Below are 23246 nucleotides of genomic sequence, written 5' to 3' on the forward strand. Positions count from 1 at the left end.
ACACACTCCATCATACAAACCCATTCAGATAAAGACTTTCATTCTGTCACACAAACGGTTAGTGCTAAGGTGAGCTGATACCTGTGCACAGGTGAGTGTTTGTGTTTCACTGAGGTGGATGGTGATGGAATTGACAGTTTTTTCTATATTCAAGCGGAAGCTTCCAGGTTAGAAGTGTCTCCCAAACTATATACATCCATGCTTTGTTATCTTTAAGCAGAAATGTAAACTTACTTTTCTGTGTTTGGTTCCTCACAGACGGGGTGGTTGTGGAGCCAGACATGTCGGCAGGTTTCTGTCCAGACCACAAAGCGGCCATGGTCCTGTTTCTGGATCGGGTTTATGGGATAGAAGACCAGAATTTTCTCCTGCACCTCCTTGAAGTTGGGTTCTTGCCAGATTTAAGAGCTGCCGCCTCACTGGACACTGTAAGTGTGTGGGTTTTATGTTTCCTCTTCAGCCATATGTACACTGAACTGTAGGGGAAACAGAACTGTCCAAGGACTTGTATTCATATTAAATCCTCCTGACTACCAGCAATGCAAATATCCCCTCCGTAGACAAAATTTATGAACTTAAATATCTCCCAAGTAGTGCATTCTACGGAATCAAGTTGTTTTGGTATCTACAGGGAACATTTGGGGCTTTTCAATGATTCCCAAATGTGAAGAGGTGTTCAGGGAATTCTAAATGTGGTGGATTTAAAACATTTTTGACTGGACAAAATGCATTTTTCTGGGAGTTAGTGTAGTTTTCAGGTCTAAATAGAATCTTAGAATCAAACGCATGTTAATATATGATAACTTTGGACGAAAAAATGATATCAGTCACTGATGAATATTTTCATGACACCTTATTTACCCTAGCAACTGACTTCTTCATGCATGGTTTCCCTTCATGAACCTCTAAGCACCAGATAATGGCTACATTTAATCAATGTATAAAATAAAATTATATTTTTATTACTGAAAAGGAATGGCTTTCAAAATAAAATACCAAATGTGGATGCAGATTTTTGGATACACCACATAAGTGAGGAGATGTGTAACAATTCCCAACTCTTTCCAAAATGATCTTCTTTCTCTTCTGTCTCTCGTCTTCCTCAGGTTGCTCTCAGCGCCACCGACATGGCGCTCGCCCTCAACCGGTACCTGTGCACTGCAGTGCTGCCTCTCCTGACCAAGTGTGCTTCTCTGTTCGCCGGCACCGAGCCCTTCGCTTCCCTGATCGACTCCCTCCTCCACACGGTGTACCGCCTGTCCAAAGGCTGCTGCTTGACCAAAGCCCAGAGGGACTCCATCGAGGAGTGTCTGCTGGCGGTGTGCGGGTGAGTGCGGGCCACGGACATGGTATCCGTGCTGCTCAGGAACAACTGCCGTTTCAATACATTGCATTCTTCCTCCAACGTTCTCGGTTTTCCCAGCATTCCTGAAGCATTGCTGTTTGATGCTGATTCTGACTTAATAAATATTTGATAAAACAGGAAAAAACTGTTTAAGATCCAAATGAATAATCTCCACAAACGGCCAAACTTAAATGCTGACTGTAAATCTGGAGATCCATAAAAAGGTTTAAAATAAAGTCAGGTATATGGAGCTGCTGCCCGTCGTCTTTAACCCTTTAACCGCCTGCTCAACCAAACGGTGGGAAACATGAAAACATTTGTTTTTAAATATTGATTATGGATATTATTCCCAAAAGTACAAAGCCCCTACTGGGAAAATTGAAGGAAAAAAATTGAAGTGATATATATATATTTTTTTGCAAAAATTGAAATAGTAATACTAAAAAAAAAAAAAAAAATTCAGGTTAGTAATAGATGTGCACCAGTTATTTTTTATTTAATTAAAGAAAAAAAAAGTTACTTTTTTGTGTGCACCAGTTACTAAAGCAAATTATTATTATTTTTTACTACTTGATTTTTTTAGAAAAACAAGTTATAGTTAGCAACCACAACTTGTTTTTATTACTTCATTTTTTTGTAGAGCCCCAAAGTATTTTTAAGAAAAAAATTACTTCAATTTTTTTTTTTTCCTTTTATATCCCTTCAGGGCAAAAAAAAAACTTTTTTTGGTGTTTCTTTTTTGTTTTTTTGGGAGGTAGTCAAAGGGTTAAGGTCATAAAACCACTGCAGCCCAGCTGTTTTTCATTTCTGTATGTAGTCACATTGCTATCTGAAATGTGTTGCTGCCGTAAAGTGATGTCCAGGCATCTTTACAGAAGCCAAGTGTAGCTGTATGTGGAGAAGGACCAGAACTCCAGGGTGACGTATCGTCCACTGTTAGCACTGATTCATGCTTTTCTCACAACCCGCAGCAAACTGAGGCCTTCTATGATGCAGCACCTCCTGAGGAGGCTGGTGTTTGACGTCCCGCTGCTCAACGAACACACCAAGATGCCTCTGAAGGTGAGAAGCCCCCTTAATGGGGGGGAGGGGCTTTAATTGTTTAATTAAAGTGCTCTCTTTGATATACAGTAACCCTTCATAAAAACTGCAGAAACAATGAAATATAATGATTACCAATTAGAGTTTGACAGTGTTCTCCTGACCTCTTAGCTGCTAACCAATCACTACGAGCGATGCTGGAAGTATTACTGCCTGGCTGGAGGCTGGGGGAGTTATGGAGCAGCGTCTGAGGAAGAACTTCACCTCTCCAGGAAACTGTTCTGGGGGATTTTTGATGCCCTGTCCTGTAAGGTGAGACTGTTGAATGAATGTTTTTTAGAACATAATTTCTGCAAAGCAGCAGTAGATCACTAAAAATTCACTCCCTGAGTTGTGGGCGGGACTGTTGGTGTAGAGCAACCCCGCCCCCCTTCCCCTCACACTAGCTTACAGCCCCTCAAAACAAAACAATACTGCTGCAATTAAAGTGGTGAAGAGTATTGGAGCTATCCAGCTGTATAGTTTTGATCCAGATACCAGCTCAGACGAGGAAAACAAAGACATTAATGGATCTATTTGTCTGCCAGTGGATGCATTAGAATGTGGCGGAGCTTTTGGCCCACCTACTGTATAAACCTTTCTCACTACTACAGGCTTTATCTAACAGTATTTTTTCATCTGCTCTTGATTCACTACAGTTGGAATAAAGAAATACTCAGAAATTCAGTTTTAATCCCTATTTTCTTTATGTATGTCCTCCATCATCAGAAAAATGCCACAAGAACATGTTAAAAATACCAAAAAACTAGGGCTGTCAGATTTGTCGCGTTAAAAACGCATTAATCTGACGTGTGCTTGACGCCGACAATTTTTTTGACGCATTGATCGCGGACTTTATCATACGTGCCTTTCCACACCGCGCGCGGGCGTCCCGCCCTCCAACTCACTGGCTGCTCTCACTCGATCACGGGCGGGTCTCCAAACACGAGCTGCGAGCTAAAACCGGCCGGCGCTAGGACCCGGAGAGCTCCTGCGCCCTAACCCGGCTCCGGTTCGCGTCCAGTACCACGTCTGGTGGTACCGGCTCGCGTCCGGCGCCGAGAGCTGCGGACCCCCGACGTTCCGAACAGCAAGCGCACCGGGGGACGTTTTAAATGTTCTGGAGGTTTAAGCGTGATCCAGCCCCAGCATAGCGGTCTGTCTGCCGGCATATTCATGGCGTGAGCTCCGCTGGACACGTCGCTGCATCGAGCTGCAGCCAGAGAACGCGGCGGCAGTAACAGACTGTCAAACTATCCACAGTGTATCCCGCTTTTCTCAGTCTTTAATGTTTTAAAAAACAAAAGTTCATTGGAAATGATAAATCTCTATTTCATTTATTACTGTAGTTCAGCAGAGGAGGAAAAGATTTGGTCCTGACAAAAAATGAACATGAAAGTGTTATGGAAATGTTATTTTTGATGTTTATTTTATTTTACTGAACGTTGATTGAAGTTTTGAATTTAAAATGCCCTTCACTTGCACTTGGGCTTTTGTTAGGAATTTTATGTTACAGCCTTTTATTGTTAAGAAAGTTTATCTCAATACAATGTTACAAAATAAAGTATTTCTGATGAAAACTATTAATTTTGTCATTCTTGTTTTCAGAATTAATGTAGAACTACTAAATTCCACGAACCACAATTTTTTTTTCCTTAAAAAAAGGCCAAATGTAAATTTGCGATTAATAGCGAGTTAACTCGGGACAAAATGCGATTAATCGCGATTAAGAATTTTAATCGCCTGACAGCTCTACAAAAAACACAATTTTCTTTGAAGTCGGTCTTTAAAAGATGTAAATCACAGATTTGACTCCTAAATGTAAGTGACCTCTAGGCTTTACCACTAACTGGTTCCCAAAGACTCACCTTGTTTTCTGGATTGAAGGATAGTTTTTTGGCGTGGGGGTGTGGGCTCCTTTACCATTATGATTCTTCCCCTCAGCTCATAAACTACCTCCTACTTGTCTCTAGGAAGTGAATTACTGCTGCCACAAACGATAATTTTAATTGTTGACTGATTATTTTTTCCAATTAGTCGACTAATCCGGTCATGAGCCAACTGGATGTAAAGCACCATCATCAGCTTTATACTAACTAAAAACTAGATCTATAACATTACCTGTGATAATGCTAGTGTGAATGCTGTGAGCTGAATTTGGCCGCTAAAGATGCTTAAAATGATAGCTAAAGTCATTGAAGCTAATAGCTAAAAATCCTGAAGTTGATAGCTGAAAACACTGAAGCTGATAGCTGAAAACACTGAAGCTGATAGCTGAAAACACTGAAGTTGATAGCTGAAAACACTGATGCAGATAGCTGAAAACCCTGAAGTTGATCGCTGAAAACACTGAAGCTGATAGCTGAAAACACTGAAGTTGATAGCTGAAAACACTGAAGTTGATCGCTGAAAACACTGATGCGGATAGCTGAATACACTGACGTTGATAGCTGAAAACACTGAAGCTGATAGCTGAAAAAATGCTGAAGTTAATAGCTCAAAATCCTTAAGCTGTGATAGCTGAAAACCCTGATGTGGATAGCTGAAAACACTGAAGCTGATAGCCAAAAATGCTGGAGTTAATAGCTGAAAACGCTGAAGTTGATAGCCTCCTAAAATATTAGTTAAATACCAAATTTCTATAAAAAACTGAAAAAGCCTTAGTTAGCCAAAACAGGTAGCACGTAGTTAAAATATTAGCTAAACTCCAAAATAACCTAAAAAACAAAAATAAAAGCAACCTAAATTACCCAAAATAGGTAGCATGCAGCTGAAATGTTTGCTAAACTCCAAAATAGCCTAAAATCAAAAAAGCCTAAATTAGCCAAAACAGCTAGCATGCAGGTTAAAAACATAGCTAAACTCCAAAATAGCCTGAAAACGCTTAAATTAGCCAAAATAGCTAGCATTTAGCTGAAATATTAGCTAAACTCCAAATTAGCCCAAAAAACCTTAATAAATGCCAAAATAGTCCAAAAAGCTAGAATAATTCCATAATAACTTTAAACTTTACAACAGTCAGACTCTATATAATATAAAGTAACGACTCATCGACTATTAATTTAGTTGTCAACTATTTTAACAGTCGATTAGCCGTTGATTAGTCGACTAGTCGTGGCAGCCCTCAAGTGTATAGATCGATGTGCGTCTCTGCTAAAACACTCTCTGCTGCTCTGTGTGTTCCTGACAGCGCTACGACCAGGAGCTGTTTAAGCTGGCTCTGCCGTGCCTCAGCGCCGTGGCTGGAGCTCTTCCTCCAGACTACATGGAGTCCAACTACATGGCCATGATGGAGAAGCAGTCGTCCATGGACGCGGAAGGAAACTTCACACCGCAGCCAGCAGACACGTCCAAGTACGCAGGACTCACAGCACACTCAGAATTGGTTCCGTTCTGAAGGTGCACGCCTGAAAATGTTTTCCTTCCTCTTCATCAGCGTGACCATCCCTGAAAAACTGGACTATTTCATCAGCAGATATGCAGAACATAACCATGAGAGGTGGTGCACAGAGAAGGTAAAAAGACAACTGCTCTCTTCAACTCTATTAAACTCAAGTGTATGTCTTCAAACATGAACTGCTCTGGTTGTTTGGAGTAAAATGGTAAAAAATCACAGTACTTCTCATGAACCAAACACTTGTCCAGAAGATTGAAAAACCACCTTCTATCATGATGGCATTAGCACGTCTCATTTTTGTTTAGATTTCCAGTGGATGGTCACACGGAGAAAGCATGTGTGAGAGCAGCAAGAGCCATCCTCTCCTGAAGCCGTACAAGAGCCTCACCGAAAAGGTCGGTGCACCAAGCGGTTCAGATCTGCAGGTTGTAGCTTTAGTCAGCTGTCCTGTACATCCTGTCTGTGATATGTTGTGTTCTGCTTCCTGTTGATCTCAAACATGCATAAACGCTAAACGTCCATGAGCTCCTCCTCCACTTAAATCAGTGTCTTCCATCAGAGACTGAAATGTAAAGGTTTCTTGTACACTAAATGAAAAACGACATTGTTGCAGGACAGAGACATGTACTGCTGTTCAGTCAGAGAGTCTCTGAAGACCATGCTGTCGTGGGGCTGGTGCATCGACCGGAGCCGGGAAGGAGACCCCGCCAGTCTCCATAACAAGTCCAGACGGATATCTCAGGGCAGCCAGGTGATCAAACACTCAAACCAGGAGACTGATTCTATTTGAAAGACCCAACAGAACATAAAGGTGCATCTTTTATTCCAGCTTTCTTTTGAAGGAGCTCCGGCTTTCACTCCGAGACCCATCGACATGAGCAACGTCACCCTGTCCAGAGACATGCAGGTGCGCACTCTGACCCCTTCTCTTCTCCCACACATTCAACAAATATGAGGCTTTGAATCTATAGAACAATGAACTGCTCCAACATCTCGTGAAACTCTTCAGTCCATGGCAGAGCTGCTGGCAGAGAATTACCACAACATCTGGGCCAGGAAGAAGAAGATGGACCTGGAAGCCAAAGGTAAGACCTTTTTTTACCAACAGCCTGACTTCAAACCAAATGTTAGCACCGGTGATTCAGCTTGACAAATTTTCCAACTGAGAGGAGACATTTTGATGTTCCTAAAGAGGAGATCTATCTCTCTTGTTGACCTCGTTTCTCATCGCTGCTTTGCTTTGGACTCCAGGTGGAGGAAGCCATCCCCTGCTGGTCCCATACGACACTCTGACTGCCAAAGAGAAATCCAAAGACAAGGAGAAGGCTCAGGACATCCTCAAGTTCCTCCAGATCAACGGATACACTGTTTCTAGGTAGAGGATCTACAGTATTACCAGTCAAGATAAAGATGCTGATGGGTTTTTCTGAATGATCCAAGTTCTGGAGGGACAGTTGAGACGGAGGCCGTGTGTTGTGTCTGAACTTAATGTGTTCTATTCTCCAACACAGTCCATTTCAGTTACATTTCTGTTAACTGGATATATGACAACTAATGTTTTTAAAAACACAAGATTTAGCTTCCTCTTTTACCTTCATCCTTCAAAAGTGTTCACGATAGCTTTGGCTATGTCACTGGTGAAGCACATTTTTAGAGATGCCCCAATTAGGTTATTTTGACCCCAATCCGATTCCGAGTCATTTGATTAGAGTGTATTCTAAGACCAAATCCAAAACGGATACTTTTGTAACACATTAAAAAAAATAAACAAATATTTTTATGTATTTGTTTATTTCATTTTTTATAGTGAACAGCAATAAATTAATTTATATTCTTGACTTTGGTGAAAATTAAAGGGGACAAAAAATGAAAAACTTATTATCTCTGCCCCATTCAACAAAACCAAACTATCCATCCATCCATCCATTTTCTCGACCGCTTCTTCCCATACGGGGTCGCGGGGTGCCGGAGCCTATCCCGGCTACTGAAGGGCGAAGGCGGGGTACACCCTGGACAGGTCGCCAGTCTGTCTCAGGGCCTCAATCACACTCACATTCACTCTCACATTCACACCTAGGGGCAATTTAGAGTCACCAATTAACCTATGAAGCATGTTTTTGGATGGTGGGAGGAAGCCGGAGTCCCCGGTGAAAACCCACGCATGCACGGGGAGAACATGCAAACTCCACACAGAAAGGTCCCAGCCGGGAGTCGAACCGGGGCCTTCTCGCTGTGAGGGAAGAGCGCTAACCACTGCGCCACCGTGCAGCCCACCAAAACCAAACTATTTTAACCAAATTTTTGTTTCATTCATCTTATTTTATTATTTAGCATAAACACTTCTCTGTGACTTAGCTAGAACAATCAAGTAAAAATATATATTTATATTATGTATTAAAATTATATTATATATTAAATTATATATTAACTAGTAAAATTGGACAAATTTAAAGAAAATTTTTAATAAAATAAAAAATACAATAAAAACAACTTAAAATATTCAGCAGATATGTAAACATGCAAATAAAAACGCAAAAGTGTCAACAAATAAAGCCAGTAATATGCTTTTTAGAGCTGGACTCTTTATTCCTACTCTCCTTTTTTGGCTCAAAGAATTAAACTGATGATTTTCTTGAAGAAAACTAACATCTCTACTTTGTCTGATTGGAGCATTTTCCTGTTTGCATCAATATATGTGCAGTCTTTCTGGACTATGTCGATTCAGTAAACTCTGTGTATTATTGTTGTTTTTGAAATACCTAAAGAGGTTTTTTTTTTAATTAAAAGCAGTTTTATCCTAACCTGCCTTTGATATACCAAGCTTGCATGTTATTGCTCAAACTAATGTCATGCTGAGCTCCAGGCCAATAAAATGTACATTCTACACAGATGAGAAACTTCCACTGGGGTTGTATCTGTGATAAGCCTTTTAATAGATAGCACTAATCATAGTCACCCGATCGGGATGCAACATCTGATTTCAGTAAGGCTGAAGCTCAGTGATTGGGACATCACTATTAATGACTGACTGCAGCAAATCAAAGACAGTTTTTATCTGGCTGAGACAGAATAAACAAATGATATTTCTTTGTGTGTTTGCAGAGGCCCAAAGTCACAGGAACTGGACACTCCAGCTATAGAGAAGAGATTTGCCTACACCTTCCTGCAGAAGCTCATCGCATATGTGGAGCACGCTCACCAGCACATGATGGACTTTGGTAAAAGTTGTCTTAAAGGCATCAGATATTTTATAACTGAATCTAAACACGTATAAACATAGGTTGTTGGGGCAAAGATTACCAAAGCAACATTTAGTGGCGTTCTTCTCATGATAGAAGATACACACAAAATAAAATTAAGTCTGGAATTGCATTTCTTAGTATTTATTTGTTATTTTATTTACTTAGCCTAAAACTCAGAGGTGAATTTCTAATCATTTCCTGCTGCTCTGCAGTAACTATGTCCTAGAAAATGACAGTTTTTAAAATTTTGGCTATAAACTGTATAATCATAATTAAAAGACCACCAGTGACGCTTTTGGAATAGATTTAAGTTGCAAGCTGAATCTGTTCCAATCATACGTCATCGTCACTCTGGTATTCACTCAGATGTTGCTACGAGAAGAAAAGGAGAGAAGATTCCTCATGAACAGCAGATCAAGTTCTTTGGAAAGGTCAGTAGCTCTTCTCCATCAATCTGTTGGTCAGTGGAGCATGCTGGGAGATTTTGAAGATGTTTATAGAGAAACATTTACCATGAGGAGCACAATCCATATTTTCATCCTTCCGTTTGGTCCATCCATCCTTGTTCTCTGTTGTGGCAGTAGGAGGTGTCTATGAAAAGAAAATACCGGTAGACTCATCCCGATTTGTTGATTTGGGTGTAATTCTTGATTTGTTTGTAATTCTTAATTTGTAACTCATACAATTTACACATGCATAAATTAATATTACAACAGCTTTAAACTAAGTTACGCCCAAAACTTTCAATATCTAAGCGAGAAAATGTCAAGTTTCATCAGATAATTTTCACAATCTAAGTTTAAAGCAACTGAAAATAAAACTCTGATGACCCAGCATTCTAGCAGCATTTAAACACATCATTTTCAGCAAATCTAATAGACATGAAAATAAGTCTAACCTCAGATTTGTGTGTAAATGTACTTTTGTGTGTGCGTAACAAGCGATTAGTGTGTGATTTTGAAAGATTTTTGCGTAATTTAGTTTTAAGCTGTTATAAACTGTTTTATTTGGGCATCTGTAAATTGTATTGTTTTTTTTATTAATAATTTATGTACTTATGCAAAAAAAATAGATTGTATGTGTTACAAATCAAGACATACACATGACCAAATCCAAAGTTACACACAAATCAAGAATTAAACAAGATCTGAGTCTATTTTCTCTTCATAGATGTCTGTCAGAAAAAAAATCTTTACATCATGAGTATCAACCTTTGTAATTTAAACCCAGACAGTTTTATTCTTGACGTATTTAGTCAGAAAGACTTTTTTCACTGGAGTGTAGCCCGTCCTTCCATACCAACAGAGTATGGGTAAATAATTGTGTTTTAATGGGTACATGTGGTTACTGTTGGTTCTTTCCCTCCTTCTAGGTGGTCTTACCCTTGGTAGACCAGTACTTCAAAAACCACCGGCTGTACTTCCTGTCTACAGTCATTCATCCAATCAGCAGTGGGGGCCATGCCTCCAATAAGGAAAAGGAGATGGTGACAAGGTGAGGAAGACGAGTGCGGCCTGGACGCTCCCTGGAGACTGTTTCCTAAATGATTAACACAGATTTGATAACTCTTCTTCAGTCTCTTCCATCTCTGCTCTGCTTTGCTGTATCCACTGAAGTGCCTCACAGCTTCAAACGTTTTTCTCTTCTTACGCATTCTGCTTCTCCTTCTTCTTCTCAATGTTTTTAGTCTCTTCTGCAAACTTGGAGTTCTTGTCAGACACAGGATATCCTTATTTGGTAAGGATGTTGTACCCAACATGCAACTGTGTTTCCACGAGCTCATTTGGTCAAAAGTTGGACATTAGCATCTGTGTTCATGTGCTTGACCGAGACACTGTGTTTATTGGCATGTGCGCCTCCTCCACCAAACAGTAAAAAGCATGAGTGTTACAGAAAAATAGAAGTAAGACGTCCCTTAAAGATACCTAACCTGTCTGATGAATTTATCTTTGCATTTTTGGTTACTATTCAAGAAAAGAAAGAGAAAATAATCGTAAAAAGCAAGGAATGGTGCATGCTCACAACGTTGTTTGAAAGAGCACACGCATGACCACTGATTTAAAATGATAGACGTGTGCAGAGGTCTGAATCACAGAGGGATACAAGGAAAGATTGCAGAAAGAGGAACGTAAAAGGTTGCAAGACCCACTTTGATAGAAAGGATAGTTTTGTTGTTTTTTAACAACTTTTTATGATGATGGAAAACATATACAGAAAGTTAGGCTTGTTGGAAGTCTACTACTTAACACATCTGTCACAACTGTAGGTGACCTACAAACATGTATGCTGACAGTCTTCTGTCCAAAATACATTCTCAAAATGTTAGCTTTTCATTTGACTTTTGTCTCTCCAGTGCTTTATTCTGCTTTTGTTGTGTTAATTTTACATTTTACTCCAGCGTGGAGTCTCTTGTGGTCATTGTGGATGAGGTTCTTTATTTTCTCCAATGGTAAAGAAGTCCATTCTTTTTGGCAGAAAACCTCAAGTTCCTTTAAATTCTTAAGTGTCTTGGTTGAACTGCTGGTTTGAGATCTCTCCAGAGCGTCTCAATAATATTAAGATTCAGGAGACTGAGATGTTCACTCCAGAACCTTCTCTTTATTCTGTTGGAACCAATCACAAGTTGACTTGCCCTTGTCTTTTGGGTCATTACCATGTTGAAATGTCGAGTGTGTCCTATGAACTGTCTGAAGGGTGACAGTTTTCTTCCAGTTTCTTCTGATAAAGCTCTTCATTCATCTTGTTTCCTGTGTCTTTGTAGCTTAGACATCCCCAAACCATAAGCGATCCACCTCCGTGTTTTACAGTAGGAATAGTCATTTTAATCTTAGATCTTGTTGATTCTTCTTCAAATATAGCGTTTATAGTCGTGGCCAAAAAGTACAATATTGGCCTCATCACTCTAAATCACTTTGGTCCAAAAGTTTTGACGCTTGTCTCTGTGCTGTTTGGTGCATTGTAAGTGAGCTTACACTAGCACTAAGAGGTGTTCTTCTGGCGACCATGCAGCCCATTCTCGTTGTACATCTTGACACATTCAAATGACAGTTTTTCAGAGTCCTGGATCACAGCTGAAGTTATTTGTTGGTTTTTCTTTGTAACAACTTTTCTGGCAGAAACTTTTTGTGACCATGGTTATGGTTTCAACACAGCCCCTCACTTTCCACTTTTTGATCAAAGTTCGAACATCTGTTAACTGGCATATTTTCTTATATCCCTTTCCTGTTTTATACAGTTTAGTTACCTTTTCCCATAGATTTTTTGACAGCTCACTAGCTTTCCCCATGACTCAGAACCCAGAAATGTTAGTGCAGAACTAGATGAAGGATACAACGGTCTTTTGAACATATAACTGCAATAATCATTTCATACATATCAGGGAAAACTAATTAGATTTGAAACTAAAAACTCTGTAAATGAGACACAGAGGAACCCGTTTGCATCCCTGCCCGCCCACAGCAGGTTACTATGGCTGCCAACACATCCCAAGGAATGGCACTTTCAAAGTCATATTTACAGCATGCCTTTAGTACCAAAGAACCAGCTTTGGTTATGCCTTCATCTGTTAATATACTGTATGCGCCTGTGTGTGTGTTATTGTGCAAGTGTGTTTGTGCAGTGTGCTGGTATCCTCTTTTCTTGAGCTAAAGTGTTCCACCTCTGCAGACTAAAAGTGCTGCTGCTAAAGACAGACATATTAGACAAACAGAAGATTTTAAATATTAATAGCAAAATTGTATTGCTATTATTTTTTCCCCATCATCTAGTTATATTAGAATGAAAGTTTACAATAATGCTTTAAAAGGTAGAGAAATTATCGGAAATATCGAATTATTTCAGATCTTTAAGCAAAGCAGCAGAAATCTTGGTTTCAGAGCTCAGAATGTTTCAGTTTTGCTGAGTTTTGATGCCCTTTTTCTGCTTTCCAGGAAATAATGCAACATCCATTGTCAACTGCCTCCAGATCCTGGGACAAAGTCTTGATGCCAGGTAAGCTCTTTCTCTGTGCCTTCATTTATCTCTGCTGAGATACTAACAGAGTCTCCCCCAGGACGGTGATGAAGACCGGTCTGGAGTCGGTGAAAGCGGCTCTGCGGTCGTTCTTCACCAGTGTGGCTGAGGACTTGGAGAAGACCCAGGAGAACTTGAAGCTGGGTCAGTTCACGCACAATCGAGAGCAGCCGCGGGGCGTCACCCAGATCATCAACTACACCATCTTTGCCTTGCTGCCGGTGCTCTCCTCGCTTTTTGAGCACATCGGACAGAACATGTTTGGAGAGGACCTCATGTGTGAGTTGGGGGGAGGAGTTATTATGCTCATATGGAGGTAAAGTCGAGTTCCTGACTTGTGCGTTTGTGTTGCTGTAGTGGATGATATCCAGGTCTCCTGCTACAGAATCCTGAACAGCCTCTACTTTCTGGGAACCAACAAGAGCATCTTTGTGGAGAGGTACTCTGATGCCACACAGCTTCACAGTTTATCTGAGAGGCTTTGGACCCTCCAGAGTTCAGAGTATCACTGATTTAGCTTGTAATCGGAGGTTTGGATTGGTGTCCTGTTTCCTCTCCAGGCAGAGGCCAGCATTAGGGAAGTGCCTGGCTGCCTTCTCAGCAGCGTTTCCTGTTGCCTTCTTGGAGCCTCACATTAACAAGTTCAACAGCTTCTCGGTCTACAACAGCAAAGGCAGCAGCGACAGAGCAGGTCTGAGCAACATGAGACATCTCCAAATAAATGCTTAAGAGTGGAAGGTTTCCTCAGTTCTAACTATACCAGCTAGGGCTGCCACAATTAGTCGACTAAACGACGACTAATTGACTGTTAAAATAGTCAACGACTAATTTCATAGTCACTTAGTCGTTACTTTAGATTATATGGGGTCATAGTGTAGTAAAGTTGAAAGTTATGATGGCATTATGATAGCTTTTTGTACTATTTTGTCATTTATTAATTTGTTTAGGCTATTTGGAGTTTAGCTAATATTTCAGCTGCATACTAGCTATATTGGCTAATATAGGAATGTTCAGTTTTTTGAGCTGATTTGAAGATTAGCTAATATTTCAGGTACATTCTAGCTTTTTGGGCTAATTTATGATTTCTTTCAGTTTTTAGGCTAATTTGGAGTTTAGCTAATATTTCAGCTACATGTTAGATATTTTGGCTAATTTAGGATTTTTTTATGCTAATTTAGAGATTAGCTAATATTTCAGCTACATGCTAGCTATTTTTCTAATTTACAAATTTTTTTGTTGTTTAGTCTAATTTGGAGATTAGCTAATATTTCAGCTACTTGCTAGCTATTTTGGCTAATATAGTTTTTTTTGTTTTGTTTTTAAGGCTCTTTTGGAGTTTAGCGAATATTTGAGCATCATGCTAGCTGTTTGGCTAACTTAGGCTTTTATTCTAATATGGCCTAATTTAGTCTAATATTTTAGTTGGCTCTTAGCTTCAGCATTTTCAGCTATCAGCTTCAGCATTTTTAGCTGTCAATTTTAGCATCTTCAGCTATCAGTATTAGCTTCTACAGCAGCCTAATTCAGCTTACAGCATTCACACTAGCATTGTCACAGGTAATGCTATTTCTCTCATTTTTAGTTAGTTTAAAGCTAATGCTTGTTAAGATGTGCGCTTTCCATTCAGTTTGCGCACAACCTGATTAGTCAACTAATTGTAAGATATAATTGGTGCTTAGTCAACTATTAAAATAATCGTTTGTGGCATCACTAATACCAGCTGACCCTGCTGGGGATCAGTATCTGGTTCGGCTGTGTTATTACACTTTTGTCCTTTCACGTTGCAGCTTTAGGCCTCGTCGGGCCGGTGGGGGACGTCTGTCCTTTAGTCCCAAACCTGCAGAAGTCTCTGGAAGAAATCATGGAACTGGCAGAGTCTGGAGTGAAATACACGCAGATGCCTCATGTCATGGAGGTGAACTGTTTCTTCATGGACACCATTAGTCTCAAACCCTGGTTCTTGAGAGCTCATGGCCACTTGTTTTTCCAGCCACCCTTACTCTGATTTCTGCTTACTGGATCAGGTGACTCCAGATTAGGATTGAATGAGCACCTAAACAAAAGTAATCAGCAGCAAGTAGTGTAGGGTTAGCTGGATGACTAGCAGGACATAAATCGCTGGAGGGCCAGGGTTGGAGACCACAGTTTCCCTATCATTGATGCTGGTTTAAATGGTTCTTCATCCCACTCATAGAACCTCAGAGTAAAGATCGAACTCTACAGACGGACTTGAAATGAAATCTGACTAGACTCTGTAGATCAGTTATTGGTGAAACTGAAAAACTACTGGAGATGAAACCAAAGAACTGTGTGAAGGGCAATAAAAGAATCTCGTTAGGTGCAAATGAAGACTTGTTGACGGTTTAACCAAAAAAAAAAAAAAAAAAAATTCTCCATTGCAGCCATAGAACTGTTAAGGTAGAACAGAAGAATGACAGAATGCCACGAAGAACCCTAAGACCCAGTTTACACTTCATTGGTCATTGCCCCAACTGCTTCATAATGTGACTAAAGCTCATGATGTTATTTGTGTTTTAATACATATTACAATCACATGTTCCTGACTTGGAGAAAACTAAAATCAGAAAATTGTAAACGAAACTTGATTGAAGGAGTTAGGAAATACTGTAACCCCTATGATTACCCCTAGACTATCACATCAGGCTTTAAAAGTATCAATGCCTCTCATAAATTTGTAGTAGTTATAGTGGACAGTCACAAGTGAAACTGACCAATAAACTAGAAAGCACAATTGCAGTAGGGATGCAATATGATCGATTCGATGTCCAATCACTCTTTTCCTTTCTGCTTTTCCCTTCAGGAATCGCCGCAGAAAATCACCAATCATAGGTCTTCAATCATTTGGTTTAGCAAAGATTTTACGTTAGATACCCGTCTTGATAAAATTCTCTGTATTTATCGGGGTCTGGGACCGGCACAATGAGACCCTGGCTTGAGTACCCTCTTGGCTTCATTTGTCTGATCACTGAAGTATAAACCGGGTATTAGGCATGAAGTCTGAGCCATGCAGACAAAGGGTCACTATAGAAGTGTTGGAAACCTCTACAGTTTATCCTCTTTTTGATTTTCATTCTTTATGATCGTACACTTCAACTGTATCTTTTGATCTGTACAAACATTACTTGAGTCCTCTTCCAACTTGTGTCGAGGAAAGTCCCTCTGAACCTGGTTCTGTATCATCCTCATTCTTACGTGACCCCCACACTGACAGATTTCTGGTATTCCTGTCGTCTGCAGGTGGTGCTGCCAATGCTGTGCAGCTACATGTCTCATTGGTGGGAGCACGGACCAGAAAGCAACCCGGAGAAGGCCGACACCTGCTGTTCCTGTGTTACCTCTGAACACATGAACACTCTGCTGGGAAACATTCTAAAGATCATCTACAACAACTTAGGCATCGACGAGGGCGCCTGGATGAAGAGGCTGGCAGGTACAGACAGAGTCCTTCTGTAGGAGGAGGTCAGAGGACCCCAACTGTGGAGCTTCCAATGCAGAGGTCTCAAATTCAGGTTACCTTGGGGCCACTGAAAGCGGAGTCTGGCCGAGGCTTGGTCGTACGGGGTTAAATTTGTGCCAAAATATATATAGAATTTTGCCAAAACCGCGCATACACACGCATTTATATAGACTTTTTGTTTTTTTGCTGAAAGTGGTAACTTGAACGCATGTTTCTGGGGGTGGTGTGAATGTAGCTTAAAACCTAATCTTTGGACTTCATGCTTTATCAGTCAACAGCAGCTAGATCTTTGTTCTTCAAACCTGCACTGATCACATGTGTATTTCTACTGTCAGTCTTCTCACAGCCCATCATCAGTAAAGCCAAACCTCAGCTGCTGCGGACCCACTTCCTGCCTCTGATGGAAAAACTCAAGAAAGTGAGTTTTTTTTTTTACACTTTTCTGGTGTTTGCTGTTGGAAAAAAAAGTTAACTTACAGGCAGAGCTTTCTTTTGGATTCTTTTGGTGCTGGTATTAATGTACTTGGGATGTAACTATTAAAACAACAGAAAGGACATAAGATGGAACTAAAATAACTTCCCTGAGGAAGTCTTAAAGCTCCTGTGTTGTTGTTGTGTTGTACAGAAAGCAGCAGTTGTGTTGATGGATGAGGAGCACAGCCGGGCTGAAGGCAGAGGCGAGATGTCCGAAACAGAGCTGCTCATCATGGACCAGTTCACCATTCTGGTCAGGGACCTGTACGCCTTCTACCCACTTCTCATCCGGTTTGTGGACTACAACAGGTATGAACCGTTTCCGGACTGCCCCATACTTGCGTAGGTGCAGACTTTGTGTCATTCAAGTGTTTAAGAGCCTCGTTCCTCCTGCAGGGCCCGCTGGTTGAAAGAGTCCAACCCGGATGCAGAGGAGCTGTTTGGGATGGTGGCAGAGGTCTTCATCTTTTGGGCCAAGTCTCATGTAAGTTTAGTTTCAGACCCGAACCTTCTTAAGTCCAGAAGAAAAACAGACAGATAGTAGATTGGAGAGCTTCAGAATGGTGAGCTGAATGGATGATTGAAAGCACACTTTATATCTACAGAACTTCAAGAGAGAAGAACAGAACTTCGTGGTCCAGAATGAAATCAACAACATGTCCTTCCTGATCTCTGACACAAAGTGCAAGATGTCAAAGGTACGAAAACAAGGACTGATGTTTAAAGAGTATGGACAAGTTGTGAGTTAATAACTCGTCTGGAAAACGGGTACTACCATATTTTTCAGACTATAAGCCACATCAGCAAATTATTATACATAATAAAGAAGAACAAACTATGGTGTAGTTCACAACAGACGTGATTGGCACGTGTCATTCACCAATTGTTTCAGTATCTGGTCTATTTTTTGCAGAATCTGCTAGCGGTCCGAGTCAAGTCAGGCAAGAAGTCACACCACGAAACATGAGAAAATGTGGTCAATTTTCAAAATATACCCAAGTTTTCACAATAACATACCGCGATTGACAAATGCGATCAGATTAACATAGTGGGCAGGCTACGGAGCGCGCGGGGGGTCGAGAGCAGTTGGTGAGAAATCAAGATGGACAATTTCAAATTGATTGTAGAATAATAATGTTGAGAGATCTTTGAAGTTCTCCTCATAAGCATTGGTCAGCATGTCTGTGTTCATGAGATCATTCATTTTTTACAGCAATCTACTTGGACAAAGTGGACTGCGAATCAAAAAAAATATTTTTTAATTTTTTCATCAAAACATGTAGAAAACCAAAAAAATTGAGCACTAGCATAACTAAACAGCAGCTAGCTTCGCTTAAAAAACTGACGAATCGATTTGTCAAGCAAAATTTCCAACGTTGCATTTTGCAAAATTGAGAAGTAGGTTAACCCCATAACACCAGCGACGCTTAAACTCAAAATCTTTAACAATCACATTGATCGTGTTAACAATAAAAAAAATTACAGTAAATCAAAGAACATAGACACTGGAGCTCCGGTGTTAAAGGCTTAGAGACAAACCTTTGGACTATGCTATCACTAGCTTGCCTCTTTTCTACCTACCGGTCGAGTGGCGCTCATTCCAAGAGAGAGCGAACGCTGCAGCCTCGCGTTTGAATGACGACGCTTTCAGCACTGCTTCTGTAAACCAGTTTGATGAGTTGCTGTTCTGCATTAGTCCAAGGAAAAAATATATAAAAACCAAGAGTAATAATGTTTAGATGCAAATAAAAAATATAAATCTTAAAGTTCAGGAGGAAAACAATCAGATTTTCCTCCATGTTTGTTCCAGAATGTGATACTTCTTCTTCTGCTATGCAGTCAGTGGTAAATACAGCGCCCTCTAGTGGTTTTCTTATATATTAAAAAAGTCACATTTTAATCAAACCCTTGGCCAAATAAAAAAAATAAATATCATACTCCGAAAAATGGTATATATTTCTGCTTGTATGTATGACGCATTAAACATCTGCCTCAGGGGATAGTTTCAGACCAGGAGAGGAAGAAGATGAAGAGGAAGGGAGACCGATACTCCATGCAGACGAGTCTGATTGTTGCCACCTTGAAGCGTCTGCTACCTGTGGGCCTGAACACATGCGCTCCTGGAGAGCAGGAGCTCATCGCGCTCGCTAAGAGCCGCTTCTCTCAGGTCAGTGAACCAGAGTCAGAGCACCGGAGTATCTGTGCAAAAGCATGAGACGGAGCTACTATTTTTGTTGCATCTACAGAAAGACACGGAGGAGGAAGTCAGAGAAACATTGAGGAGCAATCTGCACCTGCAGGGAAAGGTGAGTGGTGCTAGAAGGGTCTGGGGAAGTTGAGATGCTCATGCGGTTTTTTAATGAATGATCTGTGAATGCAGCTGGAGGATCCAGCTATCCGCTGGCAAATGGCGCTGTACCGGGACCTCCCCCACCACCAAGAAGACACCTCAGACCCAGACAAGACTGTGGAGAGAGTCCTGGTCATCGCTCATGTGCTCTTCCACCTGGATCAGGTGTGTCCTGTCTGGAGGCTCCTTCTGACACAAGTTTATGATGTTTTGTCCCTGATCCAGGGAAAAAGCAGAAAATAGATAATATAAAGAATTTAGAGACTCGGAGGATTAAAAGACAGGAACTGACCTTGACAATCACGGCCGCTCCAAATCATTAAAAGAAATACAATCCCATAATTCTACATCAGGAGTCGTAACTCCCAACTTCCAAAGATGAGGCGTTTCTCTGTGTCCGCAGGTGGAGCATCCCCAGCGCAGCAAGAAGGCGGTGTGGCACAAGCTTCTGTCCAAGCAGAGGAAACGAGCCGTGGTGGCCTGCTTCAGAATGGCGCCGCTCTACAACCTGCCCAGGTTTGTTTGGCGTCTCATAGCTGGCCTCATGTATGGTAATATTTTTGGGTTAAGGAGCAATTTTCCCCGTCTTTCTTTTTTAAAAAGTGTATTTTTCTGGTTCAACAGTCATTGTTTGGCTTTAAAGAGACAGATCTCTCTGATTTTTTTATCCATTTACTTACACTTTTTCATATTACTCTGAATACATGGTCCGTTTAGTAAGGGACTCCAACTATCCTGACTTTTTAGAAAAATCTGGATGGTTGCTCGCCTTTTAAATGATAAAAATGTAATATTCTCGTCATGTTTTCTCTCTGTCTCCTCAGGCACCGCGCTGTGAACTTGTTTCTCCAGGGCTACGAGAAGTCATGGATTGAAGCCGAGGAGCATTATTTTGAAGACCAGCTGATTGAGGACCTGGCTGTGAGTGTGAGGGGGGTCTGGATCTTCTGCAGGGCCTGCTGTAACCTCCTTCCATGTTCTGCTTGATTAATTTAGAAAGCAGGGGAGCAGGAGCCCGCTGAGGAAGAGGAGGGGATGAAGCACATGGACCCTCTGCATCAGCTCATCCAGCTCTTCAGCCGGACGGCGCTTACAGAAAAATGGTGGGTTTAGGTGTTGTTGTTGTCCTCAGCTTTTGTTATAGTGGTCTTTTAATTATGATTATGCTGTTTTTAGGAAAAAAAATTAAAAAAAATGTCATTTTCTAGTACAGGGGTCTGCAACATGCGTCTCCAGAGCCACATGTGGCTCTTTTATCTCTCCATGGTGGTTCTCTGAAAGATCAAATAATAGTAATTTTTAAAAAAAAATTGAGTTTAGCTTCTATTTTAGCAACATGCTAACGTTTTTTGCTAGTTTTTTGTCCAATGGAGGTTTAGGCTAATGTTTTAGAAGAAAATCCTGATGTTTTCAGCTAATTTGTTATCTCCTGGAGATTTTCTGGGATAATTTAGAATTTAGCTTCTATTTTAGCAACATGCTAAAATTTGGACTTATTTAGTTTACTGAGGAATTTGAGGCTATTTTGGAGTTCAGCTAATAATTAAACAACATGCTAGATTTTTGGGGTAATTTCGTATCTAATGAGTTTTTTATGCTAATTTGGAGTTTAGCTAATATTTTTGCAATATATGCCAACATTTTTGGCTAACTTGTTATCTACTGGAGTTTTAATGCTAATTTAGAGTTTAGATTTTCTTTTAGCAACATGCTTACATTTTTGGTTGATTTAATTTACTGAGGAATTTTATGCTAATTTGGAGTTCAGCTAAAAATTAAGTAACGAGCTAAATTTTTCGCTAATTTGGCCTCTACTAAAGGTAAAATGTAAATATACGGCTCCATCTAGAGTTTGATCAGTAGAAAAATAGACCAAATGGCTCTTTTACTGTTAAATGTTGCCGACCCCTGTTCTAGGACAAAGTTTCTGTGGGCGGGGCCGTTGATGCAGAGTAACCCCGCCCTCTTTCCCTTCCCATTGCTGGGAGCTGAGGACAGGGATATTGTGACCCACCCCATGTATTTATCTTCATCATAAAACAATCTGGTTCAAACATCTTTTATTGTCTGTTCCTGATTCACAATGATTTGAATCAAGCAGAACTTTATAGCTTAATTTTATTTGTATACCTGTACTTCCTCCATCATCAGAAAAATGCCACAAGAACATGTTAAAAACACCAAAAACACAAATTTAATGTCGGAGTGGGTTTTCAAAAGGATAAGAATATGTTTCTAGTAGTACACTTATTAAATTTGTTTTATGACATATACTAAAGCAGTACTGTGGGTAATTAATTACAAAGTGACAAATACTGTAATTTGATTAATTTTGTCAATAATGGAGTTTTGTAATAAATTTTAGGAATTAATTACAATTACTAAACAGCAGAAACCCACATGACTTAATTAATTACATTTTGATGCAGTAAAACCATTGTAGGTGACATTTTCTCTTGGTTAAATGAAACAAAACAGATACTAATAAAAAAAACTGAGTTTGGGATTGGTCAAAGTAAGATAAAGACAGTGGAAATGTGTATTTCCAATTTGTTGAAAACAGTGTCAAAAATATTTGAGTTACGTGCTGGTTTTGTCTTAGAGATAAACTGTTTTCCTCTGCTGTAGTGTCAATGAGCAACCTGTATACACACTATGTAGGCTGCTTTACAATGTACATTTTCACATGTTCATGTGGTGTAATTAATGAGGTTCTAAAAAACCTGATTTCACTTGTTTACCCTCTATGTTTTTGTTTTGTGGATTTCATAAGAGTATCTTGTTTGTCCCAGTTTTATACCTTTGAGGATTTGTATGAGTGGAAAAAAGTAAAACAAAGTAACGAGTAGTGCTTAGTAGTACTTTTTATATTGGGAATGAGTAAGATAATTTAATTACAATTTAATCCAGTAAGTTAAGTAAAGTTACCCTTCAAAAATCCATTTACCCAACACTGTACTTTAGTATAAATATAGCAAATATACTAGATCATATACTTGTAGTGTAGGAAGTATAGTAACTATACTACTAGTATACCAGGCTAAAATAATCAAGTTTTTTTTTATGTATCCCAATTTTGAAACCAGACTTATTGCAGCCTCTGCAGTTCATGCTCCTGTTTGTGTTTGCAGTAAACTGGACGAGGACCATCTCTACATCGCCTACGCTGACATCATGGCCAAGGTACCAACAGCTGAATCCATCACAGATCTACTGTCCTCTAAACTAGTTGTTTCTGTAAATCACCGTTACTCAACTGTCTCTTCACCTCTTCTTCATGCAGAGTTGCCATGACGAGGAGGAAGAAGATGGGGAAGTCAAGAGTTTTGAAGTAGAAGATCCTCTCAGTGTTTTTGTTGAGCTCAGCTGCTGCATCAGGGCTAATGTGTCCTTTCAAACGTAGGAAAAGGAGATGGAGAAGCAGAAGCTGTTGTACCAGCAGGCTCGGCTGCATGACCGCGGAGCAGCAGAGATGGTGCTTCAGACCATCAGCGCTAGTAAAGGTGAGCCCTATTGGACCTCAGTACAGATACAGTTTGTGAAAGATTGTTCTTGATTATCACAGGTTTGTATAGGAATAGAGGGGTAGGTTGTTTGGTTTTTAACTGATAATGTGCTTCTTCTGTAGGTGAGATGGGACCAATGGTAGCATCTACTCTCAAACTGGGCATTGCAATTCTCAATGGGGGAAACTCCACAGTGCAGCAGGTAATATAACATTTGTGTTTTTAAATCATTCTTTTCTTTTATTGAATATTTTCTTTCAGCGTTTACAGCCATAGTAACTTATCCCACCATGGATCAGAGGTTAATTCTGTTCCCAGAATGCACCACTGAAAATGAGCTGCTCCTGAAAGGCACTTTGAGCG

At 40.2% G+C, this 23246-nt stretch overlaps 1 protein-coding gene across 3 annotated transcripts in view; it reads left to right on the forward strand.

Moving 5' to 3' along the window:
- ryr2a (ryanodine receptor 2a (cardiac)) overlaps window positions 1-23246 on the forward strand; it is a 122978-nt gene that overhangs the window by 69378 nt on the left and 30354 nt on the right. For all 3 annotated transcript variants that reach the window (XR_004949793.1, XM_024263394.2, XM_024263396.2), the window contains exons 52-86: window positions 259-428; window positions 1107-1327; window positions 2317-2407; window positions 2558-2698; window positions 5616-5779; window positions 5862-5940; window positions 6128-6217; window positions 6436-6573; window positions 6652-6729; window positions 6832-6907; window positions 7074-7197; window positions 8925-9040; window positions 9431-9495; window positions 10437-10558; window positions 10752-10801; window positions 12994-13054; window positions 13116-13354; window positions 13433-13514; window positions 13636-13766; window positions 14863-14990; window positions 16334-16526; window positions 16889-16971; window positions 17179-17336; window positions 17424-17511; window positions 17633-17725; window positions 19024-19194; window positions 19274-19333; window positions 19408-19542; window positions 19781-19893; window positions 20202-20298; window positions 20374-20480; window positions 22509-22560; window positions 22661-22708; window positions 22781-22880; window positions 23006-23085. Coding sequence is in view for 2 of the 3 variants with exons in the window: in XM_024263394.2 (XP_024119162.1) it covers window positions 259-428; window positions 1107-1327; window positions 2317-2407; window positions 2558-2698; window positions 5616-5779; window positions 5862-5940; window positions 6128-6217; window positions 6436-6573; window positions 6652-6729; window positions 6832-6907; window positions 7074-7197; window positions 8925-9040; window positions 9431-9495; window positions 10437-10558; window positions 10752-10801; window positions 12994-13054; window positions 13116-13354; window positions 13433-13514; window positions 13636-13766; window positions 14863-14990; window positions 16334-16526; window positions 16889-16971; window positions 17179-17336; window positions 17424-17511; window positions 17633-17725; window positions 19024-19194; window positions 19274-19333; window positions 19408-19542; window positions 19781-19893; window positions 20202-20298; window positions 20374-20480; window positions 22509-22560; window positions 22661-22708; window positions 22781-22880; window positions 23006-23085 (3944 nt within the window). In the remaining variant the exon portion in view is untranslated. The remainder of the gene's footprint in view (window positions 1-258; window positions 429-1106; window positions 1328-2316; window positions 2408-2557; window positions 2699-5615; window positions 5780-5861; window positions 5941-6127; window positions 6218-6435; window positions 6574-6651; window positions 6730-6831; window positions 6908-7073; window positions 7198-8924; window positions 9041-9430; window positions 9496-10436; window positions 10559-10751; window positions 10802-12993; window positions 13055-13115; window positions 13355-13432; window positions 13515-13635; window positions 13767-14862; window positions 14991-16333; window positions 16527-16888; window positions 16972-17178; window positions 17337-17423; window positions 17512-17632; window positions 17726-19023; window positions 19195-19273; window positions 19334-19407; window positions 19543-19780; window positions 19894-20201; window positions 20299-20373; window positions 20481-22508; window positions 22561-22660; window positions 22709-22780; window positions 22881-23005; window positions 23086-23246) is intronic.

The sequence above is a fragment of the Oryzias melastigma genome, linkage group LG19, assembly GCF_002922805.2.
Source record: "Oryzias melastigma strain HK-1 linkage group LG19, ASM292280v2, whole genome shotgun sequence".
In the NCBI taxonomy this organism is placed as follows: domain Eukaryota; kingdom Metazoa; phylum Chordata; class Actinopteri; order Beloniformes; family Adrianichthyidae; genus Oryzias; species Oryzias melastigma.